The sequence below is a fragment of the Hippocampus comes genome, unplaced genomic scaffold (assembly GCF_001891065.2).
Source record: "Hippocampus comes isolate QL1 unplaced genomic scaffold, H_comes_QL1_v1.1 scaffold60, whole genome shotgun sequence".
Lineage (NCBI taxonomy): Eukaryota > Metazoa > Chordata > Actinopteri > Syngnathiformes > Syngnathidae > Hippocampus > Hippocampus comes.
In genome coordinates this window covers 1,227,101-1,243,640 of record NW_017805483.1, presented here as the reverse complement: position 1 = coordinate 1,243,640, position 16,540 = coordinate 1,227,101, and the positions used below count along the sequence as shown (strand labels likewise).

General features: G+C 40.0%; 2 protein-coding genes across 2 annotated transcripts in view; both read right to left on the bottom strand.

The window, feature by feature from the left end:
- LOC109519507 (ras suppressor protein 1-like) overlaps window positions 1-6,281 on the bottom strand; it is an 8,913-nt gene extending 2,632 nt beyond the window's left edge. The window contains exons 1-5 of the mRNA XM_019876078.1: window positions 6,148-6,281; window positions 5,920-6,030; window positions 3,649-3,699; window positions 2,600-2,720; window positions 1,591-1,709 (exon numbers count right to left, since the gene is read on the bottom strand). Coding sequence (XP_019731637.1) covers window positions 1,591-1,709; window positions 2,600-2,720; window positions 3,649-3,699; window positions 5,920-6,028 — 400 coding nt within the window. The 5' untranslated portion in view covers window positions 6,029-6,030; window positions 6,148-6,281. The remainder of the gene's footprint in view (window positions 1-1,590; window positions 1,710-2,599; window positions 2,721-3,648; window positions 3,700-5,919; window positions 6,031-6,147) is intronic.
- A 1,086-nt stretch (window positions 6,282-7,367) lies between these two features.
- The window catches only part of trdmt1 (tRNA aspartic acid methyltransferase 1), an 11,106-nt gene continuing 1,933 nt past the window's right edge, over window positions 7,368-16,540 (bottom strand). The window contains exons 4-11 of the mRNA XM_019876089.1: window positions 16,299-16,379; window positions 15,174-15,239; window positions 13,952-14,021; window positions 13,796-13,873; window positions 12,633-12,958; window positions 10,650-10,707; window positions 8,507-8,636; window positions 7,368-7,646 (exon numbers count right to left, since the gene is read on the bottom strand). Coding sequence (XP_019731648.1) covers window positions 7,540-7,646; window positions 8,507-8,636; window positions 10,650-10,707; window positions 12,633-12,958; window positions 13,796-13,873; window positions 13,952-14,021; window positions 15,174-15,239; window positions 16,299-16,379 — 916 coding nt within the window. The 3' untranslated portion in view covers window positions 7,368-7,539. The remainder of the gene's footprint in view (window positions 7,647-8,506; window positions 8,637-10,649; window positions 10,708-12,632; window positions 12,959-13,795; window positions 13,874-13,951; window positions 14,022-15,173; window positions 15,240-16,298; window positions 16,380-16,540) is intronic.

Below are 16,540 nucleotides of genomic sequence, written 5' to 3'. Positions count from 1 at the left end.
TTGTGGCAGGTACGGGCTCATGGTAGAACAGACATAGCAGGTCGAATTTCCTCAGGGCTTTCTTGTAGCTGCGCTCGTTGATATCCAGCACTCGGTCCCTGCCATCAAAGTTGGGGAATTCCAGACCTTCCTCTGCAGCACAAAGCACAATGAAATAAATGCCGAGGGTACAAAGCAGAGACAGGCGCATTTCCAGCACTGTTGTCCGGCGATGAGAGAGGGAAAAGTAATTAGCAGGTATCAAACATTTAAGTTTTAGCAACGGTATTCAAAAAGCTTGCACAAAGTGTATCACGATGGCCCCAGTTTGTGCTCCTCTCAGCTATCGCTCTCTACATTCTCTATCGACCTGGGCTTACTCTCCTCTCTCCATCACCTAGTTAAATCTCACAGGAGGCATTTCTCTCCTCCTCCTCACCCATATACAAGACAGACATTCGTGATGATTATTCTGTCTGTCTGTCTACTGCATCTACTATATATAATGTATATTTATAGTACAGTAGGTATTGTAAAGTGCTCTATAAATACAGTTGAGTTGAGTTGTTTCTTACTCTGAAAACAAAACAACATTTTGGGTCAAACAAAGAAAAATATATTTTTCAAAAAAACTCAATTGAGCTAAATTGAATCCAAATAAGTGGACACATTTCCTATCAAACCCGTTTGAGCCCTTTCGATTCAGCATTACGGTAGGTAAGGATTTGTGGTGGACATTACCGTAATCCGTGCTCTCAGACAGAAGTAGTCGATGCCAGATGAACACACGCCTCTTCCAAACTCAGACAAAGCTTTCAGATCGAGGAAAATGGAGCGCTGCTATCTGTGGGTCTTTGTATTTGTGCTGCAAGGGTGCATTTTGTCCCTGCTTTGTGAAGCAGGTACTGTACTGCGATTTTTTTGATGGCGATTGTGTATTTAAAACAAATCCAAACGAGTTCGTTTTCGCTACATTTAACTTTATGTGCTCTTTGTTTATTCATTAGCTTGCGAGCTAGCTAGCTAGCTCCAAACTAACCAATGTAAACTATAACTACTCGGAATAACCATTCGGTCACTTTTACATGTTTGCACGAGTGTGCCTTTTTTGCCCCACATCGTATAAATCCTCATTAGATAATTATGTTTTACTTTGTACTATTTGTTTAATTGATTGTGGTGACATTTTTCTTATCTTCTTTTTTTTTTGACACGCGAACTCTGCTTCAACTGTTGAGCCAGTTACAATGTAGTTTAGGTACATTTTTACAGAACTTTTCAGATGAAAGTCAATCTCAAAAATAAATGTGGAGGATATGTTAAGGTCTGATGAAATCAAAGTTGAACGTTTTGAACATCATTCCAAAAGTTATGCTTGACAAACACAATCCTGGTCATCACCCAAAGAAGAACACCATCCCTAACCTTCAGGAGGCACGATGTTGGCGGTAAAAAAAAAAAAAAAAAAAATTGCAATATATCCCTTTGTGTTGAAATGTTGGGCCTTACATGGATACATATTGTATTGGTCAAAAAACATATCATTACACCCCAAAAAAATACGGTGTCTCCTCGTGACATATGTTTGTGTTTGCGTGTGTATTCACTCACTGAGATAGAAGAAGTTTCCAGGCAGCGAATTTTGACTCAGGTTATTATAGGTGAGGTCCAAAACTTCAAGTGCTGGCAAAGAACCAAACCCTCTGGGTAAGTTGTAAAGGCGGTTCATTCTGTGCACAAAATTCAAACATTTTTTTTTTTTTTTTTAAACTACACATACAAAGAAGCATCAACAGACAGTACTGACACTGACTTTGCTAAATTTTATTCACATTTTCCTGTTTGAACACAGGAAAAAAGAACAGGTGAGGCACCAACAAGGCAAGCCTCTCCTCCTAGCGCAGGGAATCAACAGGTTGCACTGGCACATGACTATGGCAGTCTTTTTTCCTCGAGCCCCATCATCCAATGCGCTCCACAGTGTGATGAGTTGCGTTTCTTTGAGGTTTCGGCATTGATAATTAGATGTTCATATTATTTCAACTCAACTCAACTGTGTTTATAAAGCACCATAAAACAAAAACTTACCAGAAAATCAGGGTACCGTAGTATACATGGGTACAGAGAAAAAAAATATGTTTAAGGTTGATTGACAGTTGTGTATTATGTGGATTTTATGGGACCTGTGGATGAACTGCTGAAGTTTGTGGTGAAAATTTTTGCATGTACCTCACTGGGTCCATTCACTTGAATGGGTGCATTCAAGACATCTTTCCAGAGTCGCCAACCTACTGGAATTTCCTTTCAGAACGATTTGTCTGAATTTCCATATTTTTAACCTTTTGTCAAGAACATGACCACAGGACACTGTTAGCATGTCGTTGGATTTTTTTTTTTAATCTGCAAACTCTTAAATGACATGAACTAATCATGACTCCAGAATAATGGAATCAGAATTCACTTTAATTAAATTATTGCATCAACCACATGATGATGAGAACGTCGTCACATAAAATGACATAACCATTTTTTTAAATAATTAGGAATCTGGTGCAAATGAGGCAGGGACATATTCAATAAAAAGAGGAACTATTGTAAGAAACATGCATGTGTAACGTACCCGAGGTTAAGGTGTTTCAATTTCTGAAGACTGCTAATTTGAGTTGGTAGCTCTTCAATTTGGTTGTTGAACATGTTGAGAACCTCCAAATTTTTCAGCTCTGAGATGTTCGGAGGCACCACTACAAAATATGAGAAAGGCAAATGAACATTCTAGGTCACAGACATGTCCTTCATTCTAAAACCTGTTCAAGGAGAAAGTCAATTATAAATATCATATCATAAATCTCAATATTTTGAATGTGGTACAATACATTATTTTGAGTGGACAGAGCACGAACACAAATAAAATTTGCGTCCATGGGCTGTCACTTACATAGCGCTTTACACAGTTTTCCTCATTGACTTACTGATGACCCAGCATCAGGGGCAACTGGTGGTATCTTGCTCAAAGACACTTTGACACGGGAGGGGATTGAAGCCCCAACCTCTGGGATGGGAGTCGATCACTCTACCACTGAGCCATGACGCCCCAAATAAATGACATAAATTACATACCCATAATACCGTATTTTCCAGACTATAAGTCACGCCTGAGCATAAGTCGCACCAGTCATAAAATGCTGACACATATCTATCTATTTAATCTATCTACACACATAGACACATTCGGTCGAGGTCCCTCTTAGCCAATGGGCTGCCAGGAAGATGCTCGGGAATAGCCAATGGCAGAGCAGCTATACGTATGTTGCGTTCAGGAAACTTGGAGCTGTGAGCAGCAGCCGATACTGTATTTTTACCTTCCGTATCTTGAAATTTCTTTCGTAACTAGAGGAAATATTTCGTAAATTGAAAATTTCACATGAAGAGACATTCATAAGTAGAGGTCCCACTATATTTAATTGGGACACAAAGGCTCAAATCAAATTCCCTTGGCTCCGACGCGATGAGGTGCATATTATACAAGGGATTTTCTGGTATATCCAGTAAGCAAGAAAAAGATAGAATTAAAAAAAAAAAAAAACACTCAGCATTGGTAAAACGTACCATGGCATTAAAAAATACATTTACACTGCATTAAACAAATAAAATATTTTTTACATGGCTTACCTGTCAGCTTGTTGTGACTCAGGACCAGTTGAGTGATGTTGGACAAAGTGACTAAAAAGAAAAGGAATATAAAATGAATCAAAATGATGCACAATGCACGGGAAGTACCTCAAAATTTGACAAAGTCACAGCAATTCCATTTTGGCAGGTTGAAAATCCTTAGTTTTGAGGAAAAACTTGAAAGCGGCGTGCCCAACTTTTTTTGACCGAAGATCGACTTTTCAAGCCAACCAACCTTCCGCGATCGACCGTTACTGCACGCGCACACGCCATGATTAGCAACAGCCATCATGGCCCTGAACATGAACGAAACAGAAATATTAAGTAGAGTGGAGTGATCCCTCGCTATATCACATTTAACTGCATTCACTACATTGCGTTTTTTTCCAAGGAAATATTCAGAAAGAAATGCCGAATGACTCAGAGGTTATGTACGTGACTGTACACATGATTGGTTCCCGGCGCGACGTCGATCACTGGCAGCACAAGTGGATTTATCCCGTCAGCTGTTTGGTTGCGCATCTTCGCAGCCCCGCCCAGCACCTTCCCATTGTGTCTCGTCACGCTGTTGACTCTTTGATTGTTTGCCTGCCTCTCTCTGGCATACTTTTATCTGATGTGTTTGCTACATGCGCGGTTTACTGATATTTTAACATGGATGTTTTATCTCAAATGCACCAGGTCACACAAAGAAAATAAAAATGATTTGATGGTTCAATACAACGTAATACGAAAGGAACACATCAACACTTTATTCATACGGTGCAGTACTGAAATTACTCAAAACATGCATTGCGTGAATGAGAAGACTCAAAATCAATCATCCTTTCATTCGGCAAGGTTTACCGAATTCATCCATCCATTATCAAAAGCACTTATGCTCATATAATTTTATTTTCAGTCCATGTAAAACAGCATCAACTGGAAATTTGTAGTTACAACTTTGCCATGGTCGCTGATAGCTCATTTGTCAATGATGGAAGTGAAATGACATCATCGAGAAGTGGTCAAAACATTACAGTGTTGACAGTATACAGTATTACATTATTGCATACAAGCAATTTCAAAACTTTTACTTGAAATCCCAATTTGCTTTACTATCATTCTGCACTGGTGGGAAGTGCTACCATGTCAACAAGTGTTTCGCCATTGTGTGTTACCGGAAACATGCTTGTGTCCAGTATTTATTTAAAAATGTGTGCGTGCATATATGTGTGCAATATGCATTGCTGAAAGGTCAGTGGTTAGTCAATAATTGTTTGAGTGACTTATTCTTTGAAGCATTAATATTTAAAATATTTACAGTTGAAAAGAAATAATAATAAGTCCTGTGTGCAGTCTTGCTGCAATGTGCCGGACAGAATTAGAAAATTAAGATAAATTGTTCAGGAAGGAAGGCGGAAAGGAAGTAAATAAAAGACTGTCACAACAGATATTGTATGCGTTATAACCATCCATTTTCTGAACCGCTTTATCCTCACAAGCGTTGGGGGGGCGGGTATGCTGGAGCCTATGCTAACTGTCTTCGGGCAGTATGCGGGGTACACCCTGAACTGGTCGCCAGCCAATTGCAGGGCGCACAAAGACGTACAACCATCCGCACTCACACTCAGGGACAATTTAGAGTGTGCCGTAAAACTAAACCCTGCATCTCTGCACTGTGATATCGACTTGTTAACCATTGGACCACCGGGTCGCTTATAATCTATCATATATTTATTCATTAGTTAATTAACTGAACGATTTGCTCTTATCCAAAAAATGTATTATTTTACATAATTGTTGATGTTTGGAACTCAATTCATAATAATGTGATTTCTTTCATCAAAATTAACATATTTTGTGTGTGTGTATACTGTATCTATCTATATTTTTATGTATATATATATGTATACACTTACAGTATATCAATAATCTATGAGGTACAATATATTTAATTTAATGACTAAAGTACTGTTTATTATTCTTGACAAATATTGTAGCACTATTTCAGTGTTTAAACTGTACATATTCGAGCAACGCTTATAATAATATGAAAAGTACTTATTAGGGAAGTTTAAACTGTACATATTCGAGCAACGCTTATAATATTAAAAGTACTTATTAGGGAAAAAAATATCTTTACTGATTTAAAACCTTTTCGTTCCAGCCTCGTAATTTTTTTCTGCCTAAATTTCAGGGGCGTAATCGGTACAGAGACACAGTACAGTATTTTCCTCTGGGTTCTTTTACTTTACGACGAGCTTGCAAAGTAAACTCGTGCATTCTTACAGAGTCCGGGAATATCCAGCATGTTCGAAATGCCTCTGTCACACATTTCGACGTCTGGAAGGTTCTTCTCCCGACTCTCATCCACTATTTTCTTCAATGACTTGGACATTTCTGATGATGAAAAAGAGGAAGACTGTTTAACACTCGCTGTGACTCACCCTCGGGGAAAAAAGAACGACAAGCAAATACAACCAAGGTAACACAATGTATAAGAAATAAAAAACTTACCGTTGATAAATATGGACTTGAAACAATTTTTTAATCGCTTCAATCACTTGCTACGCCTTTCTTGAGGTCCAAACTCACCATACCAAAAAAGGATATGGCGTTCCACAATCGCTCTTCTTCCAATACTGTTTTGGCACTCCCAATGGGGGGACAAAGCGTAATGCTGCCCTCCACAGGCAAGACCAAAGACATCAAGTCCCATCAGAGATCCCACCCAGGAGACGACGACGACGATACAGAGAGGAGGGATGGAGGGAGTGAGAGAGAGAGAGAGAGAGAGAGAGAGAGAGAGAGAGAGAGAGAGAGAGAGAGTGTGTGTGTGTGTGTGTGTGTGGTTTGTGTGTGTGTGGGGGGAGTGCCATTTAAATGGTGGCGGGGAGCCCGCCACTATTCAGCAGCACTACCAGAGGTTGACTGCATACTTTTAAACCTGACAAAAGGCAAAAAAATGGCATTTTGAATGTGGTTAAAATGTGCGTACATGTCTGTTTTGTTTTTAATTGGACACTTTACAACACGTATCGTCATACAACAAAAGGTTGGAATCAAACAACAAAATAACCACATGCTGTGTTTTTCCTAGCATAAAGGGCTCTCCTGCCATTCAAGGGATGGCACAAAACTGTTGAATAAAAACACATTTGTTCAAAGACCAGACGCATCATTGTGATAGGCGCCAGTACAAAAACATTTTGTGCCCAGACCACTGCCCTCAACAAAGTCCATGCACACACACACACACACACACACACACACACACCTATACACACCCACACACACACACACACACACACACACGCACACACACACACACACACACAGCACTCGAGAACACCGCGATTGTCACCATTTATTTTTACAGTTTTTTGCTATTTTAATTTTGTGATTTGTACGTTGCGGCCCAGTCGTTGACTGGTTAGCGCGTCAGCCTCACAGTGCAGAGGTGTCAGGTTCGATTCCGGGTCCAGGCTTCTGTGTGGAGTTTGCATGTTCGGATTTTCTCTGGTTTCCTCCCACATTTCAAAACATGCATGAACAAGTTAATGGAACACTTTCAATTGTCCCTTGGTGTGAGTATGAGCGCGTCCCTGCGATTGGCTGGCAACCAGTTTATGGTGTACCCCGCCTACTAACCGAAGACAGCTTTCCTTTTGAGGATAAAACCAGAAAATGGATGGATAGATCGATAATTCAAAAAGTCACAAGTTGAGAACAAAAGCTGTCCTTTAACATGACCACAGAGCAATGTGTCATGCAAGGTTGTTTTTTTTTTCACTGTAAATGTACAGTAATTAATTATAAACAACTGTGACATTAACCCACATTAAAAGAATACAAATTGGGAGCAGCAAATGAAATATCAGTAATGGCAACTTTTTGGGCCTCCATTAATCAACACTTGGAGATCAGCTGCTGTAGCAGTCTTGCCACCACGACAACATTGAGGCTGTTTCCGAGAAGTCTGTATCGCTGCTTGGTGTGGATTTGCTCTGGAAAGGCTAAAAAGAAAAGAGAATAAAAAAAGGCACATGAATTATTTCAACATGTAGCACTCAACTCTCCATATACAAATAGTTGCTCACGCTGTGTGTACAGTAGGAGGAGTCAGGGACGCCGGGGAGGAGTTTGAGGGGAGACAAGCAACTTTAGCTTTTTCACGCTGCGCTGTCATTGAGCTATTCTAAATACATCATATACAGTGAACAATTTGAGCTGATATTTACAGCTAAACAGATGAAATCCACTTTTTCTTTGCCATTCATGGTCATTTTGGAAGACAATATTGCAGTGGTTCCTCGGTTTTCTTCTGTCCATAAGGCATAGTTTTTTTTTTCATACTTTGGCCCGGGGTCCGACTTCTACTCTGGAGTGACTTTGTGAAATTATGAACACATGACAGTATTATATCATTTCAGGTGTTGTTTTCACATTACACCGCAGGAGGGCGCTCTAAGACTGTGTTCATGAGTCGAGAACGAGTCTGACTTAAGCGATTTAGAAGAGGAAGCTCGGCATCTTCAACCTCTGGAGTTCACGGAGTTGTTGAAAAGTGACACAGACGATGAAGATTTCATTGGATTTAGTGATTTGGAGCGGCACTGATATTTTGTGTGCCGACAGCCTTGAGGGTAAGCAAGTACAATACTTTGAAAAGCCTAAAACTTTTGGATAATTGTATCACCAGAGAACTAATAAATTGAACATCCGGCAGATTAAATACATTGACGAATACTTCCATTTCCCATTTATGATATGTACAGTGTACACAGTGTACTTTATGAAACTATGGCAGTCTTTCAAAAAAAAAAAAAAAAAAAAACCCTGTTCAACTTCAACTGCTGATGGTTATCATACTTACAAAAGCTTTTTGGGAAGCCCATGATGTTCGCTACTTCTCTGGGGGTAAAATAACGAAGCTTTAGTCTCTGCAGTTGTTGAAGTTTTTCTTCTTCGGAAAATTGGTCCAGATTTTTAAAAACACTCTCAATCTGCAAAGCATTAAAAAAAAAAAGTTAAATATTAAGCATTCGTTCACACAAACTAACACAAATAAAATCAGACCAAAGTTTGAACTTTCATTTTAAGCATACAGTGATACCTCTACTTACAAATGTTTCTTCATATGAAATTTTCAAGTTACGAAACACCCTTTTCGCCCCTCGGGTAATGAGGCATTCTTATAGTTTTACGGAAATGTGAATCACCCAGAAAAAGTGTTCAACAGTAGGGCGATCGCTCACGTTTGCCTTGGACATTTTCGAAGGATAGTAAAAAGCCAACAAAAGGAAACAGCTCTTTACAAAACGCCAGGCAAAAACCACTTTTGAGAGAAAACATGAACTAAAGAGGGCAAAAAACGATGAAGACGCAATTAAAAGTTAAATTACTGTCATTTTTATTCTTTATTCTTTGTTTTTTACATTATGCACAACTCATTTAATGTGCAATAATCTAATTGTAACATGTATTTGTTACATATTTTGATGCATTTTTATGCTTTAGAAAACATTTATGTCTGAATTTTGGGGGCGTTGGAACGGATTTACATGGAAAACGCGTCTCTACGTTCAAAATTTTCTAGTGAAGAAATTTCTTCCAGAACCAATTAATTTCGTAAGTAGAGGTACCACCGGAATTAATTATGTTTCAATACACACTGTAAAAATTTGGTACCACATCGTCCATTCATAAATAAGGAAAAACATGTTATTTCATAAACATTTCGAATCATCTGACATCTGAAAGGAGAGAATGAGCCTCAAATACCGGTAAGCTCATAGGGGCTCGTAAGTTAAAGTGCAGGCATCATCGATGTCAACGGGTTGTTGAAATTGTAATCGCACGATCACAACAAGCATGATGTCACACACGTTTAGTACGAGCGAAGTCGGAATGTCAGTGAACAACTGCTATCAACTGAGCCCTTGTGGTGAACTGGCCTCGGGTGCTGAATTTGTAAAAACTGCAATGTCGATAAGCTCCACCCTGAATGATTCTGTTCACGGAAAGTATTCAAAAGAAATTCCGATTTATTTCGGACACATGAACAGTACAGTATTGGCCCGAATATAAGACGGCCCTGATTATAAGACGACCCCCTCTTTTTCAAGACTCAAGTTTGAAAAAAGACTTTTTGAACACCAACTTAATTTTAATACAGAAAACAATTACACTACATCTGAAACAAATGATTATCACAATATATTTGAGAGAAAAAGCATGTTATTTTGCCTCATTCAAATCTTAATATCTGAACATTTAAATATGTAAACCAAAGTGCAATCACATTCGTAAATGAATGGCTTCCGGTTTTTGAAATTTAAATTACATCATAACTTCTCCTCAGCTGCCGGTTAACGTGGCCGATCTTCGACCCACTTTTCTCCAGATTGTCGCAATGTTTCTCAATTTTCTGGTGTCTCTTCTATTATTTTCTTCTTTGTGCTCCCACTATTTTTATTTTTATTCTTCGTGACAGGGGTTCGCTTTGGCCTGGGGAGTCAAGTTCAGCATTCGCTTCAATGGTATCTGGAACCATCTATCGTCGTGAATGGGTATAATGTTTAGAACCCGAATATAAGACGACCTCCACTTTTTCAGTCTTATTTCAATGCAAAAAACACCATCTTATATTCGGGCCAATACGTTTTTCTTACGTTTTTTTTTACAATTATTTTAAAAAATCATCCTGCTTCTATAATGTTATTTTGATGTGTGGGATCGGTACGCGCAGTGGCGACGACCCTCACACTCCTTGGAAAAGGGTTGTGAGGGCAGCCATGATCATTCTTGCCTTGAGCCGCAGTGGCCAACAGATGCCCATGCGTGCGCAATATATCATTTGTGATGCCTGCAGGCACCCCAGGCCTTTGAATATTTTGTGACACCAGGCCTCGAACTGTGCTGACATGTCTCATCTCAGTTCCTAATGGCAAGATCCCTAGTTGCAATGTTTTGTTTTCTTTTGAAATAATAAAAAATGAATAAATAAAAACACATACCTCTGTTTCAAGGCAGCCTTGCAATACTGAGCCAGTTCCTTCCACGTACCGCCCATAGCTTCCAATAAACACACACACACACACACACACACACACACACACACACACACACACACACACACACACACACACACACAAGATGTTAAATGGCTGGATAATGTGGACAAAAAACGAGATTCATAAACTGCGGAACAAGTTGTGTCCTTGGATGCAATAAAAAGCCACAACTACACTTCGAAAATCCTTGGAGAGAGTTGGCAAACTATCCATGCATCCATTTTCTAATCCATTTATCCTATCTAATCCCCACACACAACAGAAATTTGCCGCACGTAGAATGCCGAACGTATCATCTCGTGAATGGTCCATTCAGCCACGTGCTGTAATAGCGTGTGATGACAGGCAATGTACGCATTCTGGGTGGAGCAATCTATAAATAAGGCCGTTCCCTGTCAAATTTCACTGAGCGCGCATTATCTCAAAAATACACCTAATTTTCCGGACTGTAAATCGCTCCTGAGTATTCGTCGCACTAGCCATAAAATGCACAAAATAGAAGAAAACAACTTATATAAGCGGCACTGGAGTATAAGTTGCATTTTGGGGGGAAATGTATTTGATAAAAACCAACACCAAGAACAGAAATGTCATCTTGAAAGTAAAATAAAAATAAAAATAGAGAACAATAGGCGGAATAAGTGTACGATATGCTAACGTTACATGGCGCATAAAGAACGAACTAAGAAGGTGCCTGGTATGTTCACGCAAGATGTTACGAGTTATTCAAATAACTATAGCAAAAAGGACATGCCAACAAGTTGACCAAATCATCAGTTTCACTCCAAATCACTAAATCTGTGTCACTTTAAAACAACTCCTGAGGTAGAAGATGTGGCGCTTCCTCTTCGATGTCGCTGAAGTCAAAGTCATCGTCAGTTGTTTTATTAGTTCGCGCCAATGTGGAAAGTGGCCTAGAGCGCCCTCTTGCGGTTTAATGTAAGCATAACGTGAAATGATATCATGTGTCAATAATTTCACACAGAAGTCACTCCAGAATCTGAGTCGCAGCCCCGGCCAAACTGAAAAAACCTGCGATTTATAGTCCGGAAAATACGGCTATTGTCTTGTGTTTGCCAGAGGCTGCAGTCAGTCTCAGTGAGCCAAGGTGAAACATCACATTGCACATTTTGAGTCATTTTAGCTGCGCCGACGGCTATAAAGGACTGGTAATTGCTGACTTGGGGAAGGTAGGGCGGGCATTCACACGAGGCCCATATACGCCGTATTGTGTCCCTACAACATCACACCAATGGCTGAATAGACATATTAATGAATGAAAAATAATTCGGCTGACTCCCCTTCCATCTGCAAAGACTATTTCTGCATGCTGATGGATGATTGGAGTGTGAAAGTGCCGATCACATCAACTAGTCACCATAATGGGACAATGAGTTATAGATTTCGAACAATTTGTGATCATTTTATCGTATGTGGCACGACACACGCACACTCACTCGCTTTTCTATTGATATACCGACTCCAAACATGGTTTCAGTCCTGAGCACAGTTTCCTAAATTACTTTTCGTGGAATTATTAAAAAAAGAATGCCAAAACACCTCCCTCAAAGTTGGCTGTTCGATGAGCGCTGCACTCATTATTGGCACCGATTTATGTATTATTTCCAGATCCACTCCACAAGTTCATTTCACATTTAAAGTGGGACATATTTTACAAATGGCTCTCTATAGAATTCATCTCTCATAAAAACGCCTCATTGGTGGTTGCGCACAAATTTCCAGGTTCCCATTGAAAGTGTGTAAAGTGGGCACGTAAAAAAAATTGCTTAGGCGCAAAAGGGAGAATAGGACCCCAACTGAATCAGAAGTGAACCACGTCTATTGTGTTACCAAAGTGGAATCTAATCCGTTTTCAGTCCCACAAGAACGAAAGAAAGCGATACAACAAAGTATCAATGTTCTTACCCTTTGGTGAAGCAGATCGACCTCCGGCAACTGGGTTTGACAATATCCAGGATTAGAGCATACCGCACCAATACTTCAGATGGAACAAGATACTGATCCAAGTCAATATTCTCCTGCGGTTCAAGGAAGTCTTCAATCTGACTGACTGACATATCCTGATTCTGATTCATCTTTCTTTGAGCATCCGTTCTTGTCTCAAGTTTATAAAAGACATGATCTTTCATTTCTTCCTCTTTTGTCTGGCAACTAACTGGCTGTAGAGCGCTTGAAAGTGAAGGCTCCACAGGGGACTCCATCTCAGCAGGGAGCAGCGACATTTGTGAATCCTGTCAAGATAAAGTACTGGATTACAAACTCACATCGGACATTCTGATCACGATGCACAAGTTTCATAAATATTTCCACATCAAGACCTAAACTAAGATATTTACGAAAAGGGTTGCGTGAACAGAGCCCCTTATCCCAGGAAGCAGAGCTCGGCATTCCGTCAGTACAATCAAAGGACCTTTCGGTGATGAACTCCCATTCCACTGATGAAAACGCGCCGATTAGAATAGTGTCACCCTTAAAATTTGTTCTCACTCGTCTTTCGAGGCTGGTGTATGGCAGGTTACAATTATGTTTAGATTGGATGTATTTTTCTGCTGTCTTGCTTTAAATACTGCGTGCAACTAGGCTTTTGCTTGTTACCCCAAAAAAAAAAGGACGTCACAGCTTACTTGGTTGTGATAGACTCATATATCTCTGAATCATACTCATGAATTCCTCTTCACTTTCTTCCGTCCTGGTTGCCATGTGGTCAACATGCTTGCAACGACATCTACATTAAATGTCATTTTCGCAGCTCGGTTGACGTTCCTCACTTCCGCTTTCATCCGATGCACTGATTCGCTAGCTAACGGCCAAGCACGACAGCCCGCCGAACTCACTTCCTTGACGCTCCAATGATTCCGACTTAACGACGGTGCGTTCTGCACCAAGCAGACGCTGCATCCCGACTTTCTGATGGCCGATGCCAGATTGGTGCGTCGAGGCTTTAAACTCCACCCATTGCCTAAGATTGACTCACTGAACCCATCGGGGTCGATCAAATCCAGATTAAGAACCGCTGATATGCAGTTAATGAGCAGAGTAAATACTACTTCACTGAATATTACACTCACCTCTGACTTTGAAGAAATCGATTCTGTTGAAATCTTAGCCATCAGGTAGTAACGTAGTCTTGAATTGGGGATGCCGAACTGGATATCGGAATATAGCAGAAAAATGTTGGCAAAACAAGCAGGCCATTAAGAGACAACCTACCATGTGCTTCTTACCCTCGTGGGAGAGACCATCACCTCCTGGAAAGTGTATCCGCATGTTGTCAGCATTTCGACTAAAGACTGCCTGCAATAGAAAAATCACACGGTAAATTCATCCATCTATCCGTACCGTTTATCCTAACTGGGGCCGCGGGTGTGTTGACGCCTACCCCCGAGCTGACAATGCCTAAGAGGTGGGTACACAAGAACATTTTAATCAGGATTTGGTATGCGAGTCTACAAAACAAACAAAAAAAAAAAGAGTTATGAGCTGTCTGCTGACTGCAATCTGCAAGTCAATAGCGTGATCACCACTCGTCATCATCTTCACAAACCCTGCACATACACTCCTCACAAAAAGTTCGGGAAATTTGGCTTTCGGTGAAATTTCAGGACCAGTTTAAAATGCATTCAAAACATCACAGGTGAACTTAAATGAGAGCTTCTCGAAGCTTTTGACGGCACATGTCAAACTGTTAAATGTTTCAATACGTTTTGCACATGTTGCTGCCCTCGAAAAAGCAAAATTCACAAACAGGTGTTTGGTCCTTGAATCAACCAATAAATGTCCCGGTTCAATTAGCGCTGGCGTTTAAACAGCCATCCTCATCACGCTGTTCACATTTTGCCATCATGAGACCAAGAACAATTCACAATAGATCAACAGTACCTCGCCATTGTGATGCTTCCAACAGGACCTTCTCAGATCAAAATGGCCATTGAGCTTAGTGTCAACACAGTGTGATCAGCATGTTGCAACAAAGATACAGAGAGACTCAAAGAGTCACAGAAAGATGTAGAAGTGGATGTCCTTTGGCCACATCCGGTACTTGCGAACAATGCCCTGAGAAACCGGATCATGAATGCCACTCAAACCCGGGCACATTTAAGGGACGTGAGAGGCACCCAAGTGTCATGTCGGATCATTTGAAACCATTTACATCAGCGTGGTCTGCGTGCTTGATGACCCGCAACGGCACCTGACCACACCACCAGGCACAGGTGTCATGGTCTTGCATGGGCCAGGGAGCATTTATGCTGGACGAGGGACCAATGGGCCTAATTTCAATGCCATTTTTGTCATACATCCGATTATGAAGTCAGTAGTCCTTGGCAGCCCCAAAAGAAGCACTGATGAAAAATTGTGGCCCCCTCAGTCATTTACGTTGCCCATCCCTGTAGTAGATTAATAATCAATGAGTATTTTCACAAATGTTAAGAATAGTTAAAATATTACCTGGCAGAGGAGGTCTCAAAACCTTTGACATTCTCGAGCAGGACATAGCGGGGAAGCTGACTCAGCCTTGAACAACCATGAAATACACATAAAATAAAGAGGCAGTTGTGAGAAGCAGAAGTCAAGAAAACCCAACAATGTAACTTTAACAAGTGAGAAGTTCAAATATTAACTACATGAAGCAATTTCTGGAGTAACTGCGTGTGAATGCTGAACTGCAACATGACAGTTTTCCGGACGATAAATCGCTCCTGAGCATGAGTCACACAAGCAATAAAATGCATAATAACGAATAAAAATAAATAAATTTAAAACACATGAAAGTCGCACTGGAGTATAAGTGGGGGGGAAATTTATTTGAGAAAATCCAATACCAAGAACAGACATGTCATCTTGAAAGGCAAATAAAAATAAAAATAAAATAGTCAACAACAGACTGAATAAGTGTACGACATGCTAACGTTACATGACAACGAACTGAGAACGTGCCTGGTATGTTCACGTAACATATTAAAGAGTTATTCAGATCACGAAAGCATAAAGAACAGGATAATCAGTTTACCAAACCATTAGCGTCACTCCTAATCACTAAATCCAATGAAATCTTCATCCTCGGGGTCACTTTTAAACAACTCCTCCAACTCGGGAGTGTAGAAGATGCTGCACTTCCCCTTCTATGTCGCTTACGTCAGACCAATCATAGATTTATAAATGCGGGCAAAGAGTACCCTCTAGCGGTTTAATGTGAAAATAACACTTGAAATAATATGATAATGTGTTCATAATTTCACACATAGCCAACCCCAAACTACATTTTAAGCACAATGACTGATTATATTATCATGAGACGCGACCGTGAATATATTGAGGTACTTTCAATACCCGATATTGTGAATATTGTGACATCCTGAACAGACAGACTGTACATTTGCATCCACTTGGAGAAAGTATATATACTGATATACAGCATACACTTAAACCCACACGTGTAAACAAACTGTATGCGTCCATATTCTGATGATTCAGGACGACGTGCACATCATATGTATACAAAGACCAGTACACAGTACATTTACTGAGTAAATACAGTATAAGATACAGTATAAAAACCTGGGAAGCAAATACCTTGGCAGAAGATTAAGAATGTAAAGAAAGCTCTTGGTTCTGGGGTCATCAATACCACGTTGGAGTCCCACCCTACAAAGACAGTTACAAATAACATTTAAAAAATGTTCTTATGAGTACAGTAATGGAATTAATATCACACCAACCGTGGTACTATTTTTCTCATTCTACATACGTACAGTTCCGCACAATATTTTTCATTTCAAATTTCCCCTTTCGTTCCGAATGATTTCCAAGCTAGC